Source organism: Rhinopithecus bieti, unplaced genomic scaffold, assembly GCF_001698545.2.
Source record: "Rhinopithecus bieti isolate Rb0 unplaced genomic scaffold, ASM169854v2 scaffold_28456, whole genome shotgun sequence".
Lineage (NCBI taxonomy): Eukaryota > Metazoa > Chordata > Mammalia > Primates > Cercopithecidae > Rhinopithecus > Rhinopithecus bieti.
Window position 1 is genome coordinate 741,110 of NW_016812403.1, and position 8,476 is coordinate 749,585.

Here is an 8,476-nt window from a genome sequence, read left to right on the forward strand (position 1 = left end):
GTGGCATGGTTCACAATAGCAAAGGCTTGGAACCAACCCAAATGTCCATCAATGACAGACTGGATAAAGAAAACGTGGCACATATACACCATGGAATACTATGCAGCCATAAAAAAGGATGAGTTCATGTCCTTTGCAGGGACATGGATGAAGCTGAAAACCATCATTCTCAGCAAAGTGAACACAGGAACAGAAAACCAAACACTGCATGTTCTCACTCATAAGTGGGAGCTGAACAATGAGAACACATGGACACAGGGAGGGGAACATCACACACTGGGGACTGTGTGGGGGTTGGGGGCTAGAGGAGGGATAGCATTAGGAGAAATACCTAATGTAGATGACGGGTTGATGGGTGCAGGAAACCACCATGGCACATGTATACCTATGTAACAAACCTTCACATTCTGCATATGTATCCCAGAACTTAAAGTATAATAATTTAAAAAGTTCATAATCATATAAGAAGTTAAAAAATTATTTTTTAAATGAGGTCAGCATAACCCTAACATCAGAAAAGACAAAGGAAGCACAAAAGAAGAAAAGCTACAGTCAAAGCTCCTAAATAAAAGTGCTGACAAATTGAATACTGTAGTATATTAAACCATGTGAGGTTGAATTTAAATGTGCAAGGATGGTTCAGCATTCTAAAATCTATTACTGTAATTACTTCATTAATAAATTGAAAGAGAAACATACAATTATCTCAATAGGTACAGATTTAAATAGACACTTCACCAGAAAAGATATATGAATGACTAGTAAGCACATGAAAGATGCTCAGTATCATTAATCATTAGGAAAATGCAAATTAAAAATCACAATAAGATACCACTTCCTACAAAAAGATACCACTTCCTAAGATACTAGTCCTAGGGACTAGAATGGTATAATTTAAAAATAGGTAATATCAAGAATTGTCGAAGATATGGAGAAACTGGAACCCTCACAAATTGCTGGTGGGAAGGTAATGGTCATTTTGTAAAAGAGTTTGGCAATTTCATTAAAAGTTAAACATAAACTGAACATATGATCCAACAATTTCACTCTTAGGTACCTAATTCTAAAAACACTTCTAAATGAAACCACATATCCTCACAAAGACCTGTACATGAATGTTCATAGCAGCATTATTCATAATAGCCACAAACTGGTAAAAATCCACATGTACGTCAGCTGGTAAGCAGATAAACAAACTGTGTTATATCCACGCAATGGACAACTATTCAGCAGTAGATAGGAGCAGACTACAGATACATGCCATAACATGAACGTACCTCAAAAACATGCCAAGTGAAAGCAGCCAAATGTAAAAGACTACATGTTGTATGATTCCATTTATATGAAATGTCCAGAAAAGGCCAAAAAAAAAAAAAAGGCACATTTACAGAGACAAAAAGGCAAATCTAGAGAGATTAGTGGCTATCTGGGGCTGGGATAGGAATAAGATTGAGTATAAACAGGCTCAGGGAACTTTTTGGAGTAGATTTGTTTTGAAACTGGATTGTGGTGATGGTTGCACAACTCTGTGGATATATGAAAATCACTGTATTTTACTGTAAAACAAAATATATCTTACATTGTAAAGGATGCACAAATATATTTTATGGTATTTAAATTAAACTTCAAAAGCTGTTAAAACTCACATTTAGAAAACAGGAAACTGCTGCTTTCTTTACAAAATATATTTAATCAGTACTCCATGAAAAACTGTTTGGTGGTGATTAAACTGGATAAAAAAAATGCAAGAGGGCTGGGCATGGTGGCTTACGCCTGTAATCTCAACACTGGGAGGCCAAGGCAGGCAAATCACTTGAAGTCAAGAGTTTGAGACCAGCCTTGCCAACATGGCAAAAATTGTGTCTATTCAAAATACAAAAATTAGCCAGGCATGGTGGCAGGTGCCTGTAATCCCAGCTACTCTGGAGGCTGAGGCATGAGAATTACTTCAACCCAGGAGGTGGAGGTTGCAGTGAGCCCAAACTGCACCACTGCACTCCAGCGTGGGCAACAGAGCAAGACTCCGTTTCGGGGAAAAAAAAAAAAAAGCAAAGAAGCAAAACATGTACATGATTTTAACATGAGTTAACAAAAGTAATAATTAAGTTTGAGGTATGATTATCTAAGAGATATAAACAACTTTAAGAAGAGCCCAGAGAAACAACAAAATTTTTAAAAATTTTTACAGGTAGGAACTGTAAGTAAAATACTAAAACAAGTGAAATTGCTTGACCTAAGAAAAGAAAAAGTAGCCTAAATCATGGGTCATTATATCATGATGGCAAAATCAAATTGTTCAAGCTGTAATCCAAACTGGTTGTTCTACTTTTTTACATATAAAAGAATCAAGTCTGGTGCAGTGTCTCACACCTGTAATCCCAACACTTGGGAAAGCAGAGGCTGGAGGGATCGCGTGAGTCCAGGAGTCTGAGACCATCCTGGGCAACACAGTGAGGCTACTCTCTCTTAAAAACAAAAATAATAATTAGCCAGGTGTGGTGGCATACACCTGTGGTCCTAGCTACTTGAGAGGCTGAGGTAGGAGGATGGCCTGAGCCCAGGTCAAGGTTGCAGTGAGCCAAGATCATGCCACTGCACTCCAGCCTGGGCAACAGCGCATGATCCTGTCTCAAAACAAAAATTCATTTTAAGTCTACTAACTTACCCATATAGATAGGAGTCCCACATGTGGCCTGCAGCATGGCTTCACTCCTACTTTGCTTCTTCACCGCTAAGCCAAAATCAGTCACCTCGGGGAAGAAATTCAAGCACAGTCACCTGTTTTCCTGTCCTAGAGCTCACTCATTCTGAAGATAAGACTTCACATTGAACTTGCATTGAATTCTGGGGTTCTTGGGGGTGGGAGGACTTTAATTGAATGATTAATAAAAATTTTGCTTTTCCTTCCCCACCCACCTCTCTGTATAGAGAAGAAACTGGGTAAAGAGAAGCTTGCATTCTCAAATCTTGAGAGAATACCATGATTTAACAGTTCTTGCCGTCTGATTAAATTTACCAGTCTAACATGGGAAGTTGTATTTTGAGGCATTAAACTTTTTTCATATAAAAAAAGTTTTGTTTTGTTTTTTAAAGTTCTTTCATTGTAAAATACATTCTGGCTTTAACATATTATCTATGTTTCTGATAATCAAGTTATATTCCAGTTTAAAGCACTGTTACAAATGCAAATAATTATCCCTATCAGCACTCACTGAAACTCCCCTTTTTTATAATTATTTATAATTGGTAAACACTATCTTTTCTTTACTATTATTTCCTTTGTGTTTCTAGAGTATACTAATTAAAACAATTACTACACTATTAAAAACTACGACAAGCATATTAACAGGAAAAAAATCACAACAACAAAGTATTAACTACAAATACACTGGTGGCCTAGTGCTACAACTGTAGGCCTTATGCTCAGTTCTAAATCTTGGTCATTAAACATTTAGTTATTAAATATTCAGTATGTGCCTTTGGAATTATCTCCCAAGTTGGAACACCCTTAGACTGAAAGCAGAAAAGCAGACACGTTTATTAAGTAACCAAATATAGGCTCTTTGTCCAGAGACAATGAATGCAAAGTTTCCAGTGCCTTATGGAGTAAGAAAATGCTCCTATTTACATGTGATATCACTATTTTTCTAAATAGATGAATCAATTTCTCCATTAGTTTTCATATATATCTCATTTGGAGCATATGATACCTATCTTTCTCTACGGAAATTCCATCCAGACACACGAAATATACAAAAGGTTTTACAATCCAACTTAATTATTTGGAGAGCATCTACTCCTTCATTCACCAAATGTTAAGTGAACACATACTATGTTCCAGGCACTACTTCAGGTACTAAGTGAATAAGACATGCACAATCCCTGCCTTCATAGAGTTTACAATGGAACTGTTCAAGAACATTTACTTGGGTAAACCAACAATGCTGTTAAACCTATTTCTATTACATAGGACTTAACTTCTGCAACAGAGTGAGTTACTCACAGATAACATTTTATTCCTAAATTAACACATTTATACATTTTGAAAGCAGCCACTATAATGGTGCTAAATAATGTATCCTAGCATTTATTTGACATTAGGGAACACTTAATTTGAATAAAATCTTCAAGAATAAACACTTGGCACATTAATTGTACTGAGGACATAAATATTAATATACAGGAAAATTTTCAATAAGAAATACAGACTTAAGAATTAATTTAGTATTAAAAGCACAGGCAAGGTGTGCTTTTCTCTAAATCTGTAACACATGTACATCAAATTACCAGGCATAATTTTGAAATTAATTAGAATTCAGAGTATCTGTTTGCTTGCTATTAACTAATGATTTAGAATTATTCAAATGAGTATGTACTTTAAAAACACATTGAATAACTCCATTTAACTTGCAAAATTATTCTTGTCAGTTACAACCTCTTGTGAAATTTTTATTTTTTAACACAAGCCACTTATTTTCTGGCTGCTCAAAAGCTAGCAAAATGCATCTAAAAAGAGGATGTGCTTTGCCACTTTGCTATCAAACTGTTTATAGGCAAATATTTACCACCATTGCTAATCTTACCTTTATGTTTAAGTTTATTTCATTGTTATCATCAATAAGGCTGCTTTTAACCATTATATTTTCCAGTTTCAGATCTCTATGTACAATATCTACCAAGAAAATAAACCACAAATCAAATGAAATAACGGAAAAACAGGAGAGACACATATAGAATAAATATATTTGACAAATTAATATCCACTGTTGAAAAATTTGAGGGCCAAGCATAGTCTGTCCTGTTCTATTCTCTTATTTATAAACACTTCCTCCACATTTCTAACCTTAAGGAGCCATTTTCTTTGACTCCCTCACCTCTACCTATTTCCCTGTGACCCCAACTGGCTGCTCCTCAAGATGAGTGGCCTGGGGAGTGTGAAGGAGGATCCTACCCAGGCTTAAGTATTCCCAGGAGGAGGGAGATCATCTTAGTCACAAACCCAGTCAGGTTTCCCACATCCTTAGGTCTTCAAATAGAGGATTACTTCTTTACTTCTATGCATATGTTACTGTCAGCATAAACATTTTAAAGCACTGTAACTTGGCTACATATATACAAACTATACTTACTTCAGTATATTTTTCTACAACATCAACACACATTTTCCTACTCTTTATGTAGTAAAATAAAACCAAACACAAAACCCTTGAGACATAAAATCTCCAGTTGAACATGTCAGAGCTCAGGTACAATTTTTATGTACATACAAATAACCACATACCAAACACTTCCTTTGAAAATAATTAATTCAGTTCATATCTATTACAGTCATTTCCCTAGACTTAAAAAGTTATACATGGCCAGGCGCGTGGCTCACGCCTGTAATCCCAGCACTTTGGGAGACTGAGGCAGGTGGATCAGGAGGTCAGGAGATCGAGACCATCCTGGCTAACATGGTGAAACCCCGTCTCTACTAAAAATACAAAAAATTAGCCAGGCATGGTGGCGGGCACCTGTAGTCCCAGCTACTCAGGAGGCTGAGGCAGGAGAAGAGCATGAGCCTGGGAAGCACAGAATGCAGTGAGCCAAGATTGCGTCACTGTGCTCCAGTCTGGGCTACAGACCAAGACTCTGTCTCAAAAAAAAAAAAAAAAAAAAAAAAGTTATACACATAATTGCCAGGGGAATGTATTGAATGAGTCCTGAACTGGCAATTATACCTAGTCATTTATAGCTCCCTTACACAATTCCTAGGCTTTGTTTTTGGAATTTTTATTGTTTCCATTGCTCTTCTTGTCTCTTTTTACATAAATACCACACAGCTTTAACAAACATATCATTATGCTTTTATCCTTGCCAGGGCAGAGCTCCCTGCTGCCTCCATTGTTTTCTTTCTCATTGTTGGCTACTTTTACCCATTTGAGAATAATCTTATCAAGTTCCATGAAAAATGTTGCTAAGATTTTGTTTGGAATTATACTGAATTTATAGCTTAATAGGGAAGGACTGACAATAGCCTAATATTAAGCCCTTGAAAAAATCATTTCCCTCTGCCTGGAAGGCCTGCCTTTTTAATTTTTTTCTGAGTTTGTATTCCTCAGATCAAATACTGCTCCTTCAGTGAATTCTTTCCTGACTTTCCAAGCCAAATGAGGTACCTAGACTCCTATAATCCTTGTGCTTTATATGGCTTTCCATTGGGGAGATTATCACACTGAATTACAACTTGTTTTCAGTACTCAATCTCCCACCAGCCCAAGTTCCTTGGAGGGCAGGGGCCTTGTCTTTTAATCTTTGTAATCCAGGACCAATCTCAGTGCAGGAGGTGCTCGGGAACTATCTGCTGAATGAACCCCTGGGTTCCAGTACCAGCTCTGGCACACCAAACCATGTCACTGTACTTCTCTGGAACGAAGTTTTTGTTCATCTGTAAAATGAGAAGGTTCTAAAGCCACATGTAAGCCAAACTAACCTTGAAGGGAAAAAAACGGGGGGAGGAGCAGCAGCAGTAACACCTAAGAACAGTAAGGCAATTCGAATTATTTTTAAACGTAGTTTATAAAGTACCATGAAACCACTCTGTATGATACTATAATGGTGGATAAATGACTTTACGCATTTGTCATAACCCCAAGAGTGAATCCTAATATAAGCTCACTTCAGGTGACAATGATATGTCAATGCAATATATCACTCTAGTGGGGAATTCTGATAGTGGGCAGGTTGTGCATGTGTGGGAGCAGGGGAGTATATAGAAAATCTCTCTACCTTCTGCTAAGTTTTACTGTGAATCTACAACTGCTCTAATATAAAGTCTAAAAAGACAAAAAAAAAAATGCCTAGAACATACAGATTCTAATGTTATGATTAACAGATGTTTTTGGGAACTTAACCTTTACCACTGATTTGTCTACCTTTGATTTTGTAACATTAGCTGCTCTTCAAACTGTTGAATAAAAAATGTTCATAATTTCATCTTTGTTCATATACAAATGTATTGTATACCTGCCTTGTTTCTAATTAAAACATATTTACAAAGAAAGTTAAAAAGGAAACAATTTTTTAACTAAAAAATTAAATCTTCTATATTAGCAGGTGTTATTTATGACTATGAATCTGGAATACAATTACCCTTAAACAAAAGTGACATCAGTATTCATGGAGTCAATGAGCTGGATAACCCTCTTCTTACCATTATTGTGAAGATATGCTATAGCTGATGCAAGACTTTGAATGATCCACCTTGTCTCATTCTCTGAGAAATGTCCTTTCCTGTCCAGAATTTCTTTGAGTTCTCCATCCTCACAAAGCTCCATCACAAGGTACATTTTCTGACATTATATATATATCAGAGAGAGAGATCAAATTATGTATCTAGGGATGTTTAAAATGTTATATATCACATATACAATCACAGTCACAATCATTAATTTATTCATTGAAAAGTATTATCTATTATGTACAAGATATCACAGTGGATACTAGAGAAACAAAAAGGTAAAGACACAGTCTTTATCCCCAAGAAGCTCACAAATACTTATCATTACAGTATCATGTGATAAGTGCTAATGGTCCCAAATGCCATGGAGTGACAGAAGGGGGAAGCCTCTGTCTAAAGAATGCCCCTGGAGAAGAAATATTAAGGCCAGATCTGGATGTCTGAATAGGGATTTATAGATAGAGAATGTGGGAAAGAATAGGCAGAGCACATGGTATTTACAAAAACTCCAAAGCTTGAAACAGCACTGGCGGTTAAAAGAATAATCTGTGTTAATAACATGGAGGAAAAACAGCAGCAGAAACCTCTGCAGATGCAAACGACTCTGTCTGACAGCTTTGAAGAGAGCAGTGGATCTCCCAACACGGAGGTTGAGATCTGAGAAGGGACAGACTGCCTGCTCAAGTGGGTGCCTGACCCCTGAGTAGCCTAACTGGGAGACATCCCCCACTAGGGACAGTCTGACTCCCCACACCTCACACGGTGGAGTACACCCCTGAGAGGAAGCTCCCAAAGCAAGAATCAGACAGGTACACTCGTTGATCAGCAATATTCTATATTCTGCAGCCTCTGCTGCTGACACCCAAGCAAACAGGGTCTAGAGTGGACCTCAAGCAATCTCCAACAGACCTACAGCTGAGGGTCCTGACTGTTAGAAGGAAAACTAACAAACAGGAAGGACACCTACACCAAAACCCCATCAGTACGTCACCATCATCAAAGACCAGAGGCAGATAAAACCACAAAGATGGGAAAAAAGCAGGACAGAAAAGCTGGAAATTCAAAAAATAAGAGCGCATCTCCCCCTGCAAAGGAACGCAGCTCATCACCAGCAGCGGATCAAAGCTGGATGGAGAATGACTTTCACGAGATGAGAGAAGAAGGCTTCAGTCCATCAAACTTCTCAGAGCTAAAGGAGGAATTACGTACCCAGGGCAAAGAAACTAAAAATCTTGAAAAAAGAGTGGAAGAATTGAT

At 37.3% G+C, this 8,476-nt stretch overlaps 1 protein-coding gene across 4 annotated transcripts in view; it reads right to left on the minus strand.

Annotated features, from left to right (window-relative positions):
- STK33 (serine/threonine kinase 33) overlaps positions 1-8,476 on the minus strand; it is an 89,549-nt gene that overhangs the window by 51,448 nt on the left and 29,625 nt on the right. For all 4 annotated transcript variants that reach the window (XM_017896383.1, XM_017896386.1, XM_017896384.1 and 1 more), the window contains exons 5-7: positions 7,193-7,331; positions 4,584-4,672; positions 2,666-2,750 (exon numbers count right to left, since the gene is read on the minus strand). In XM_017896383.1, the coding sequence (XP_017751872.1) occupies positions 2,666-2,750; positions 4,584-4,672; positions 7,193-7,331 (313 nt within the window). The remainder of the gene's footprint in view (positions 1-2,665; positions 2,751-4,583; positions 4,673-7,192; positions 7,332-8,476) is intronic.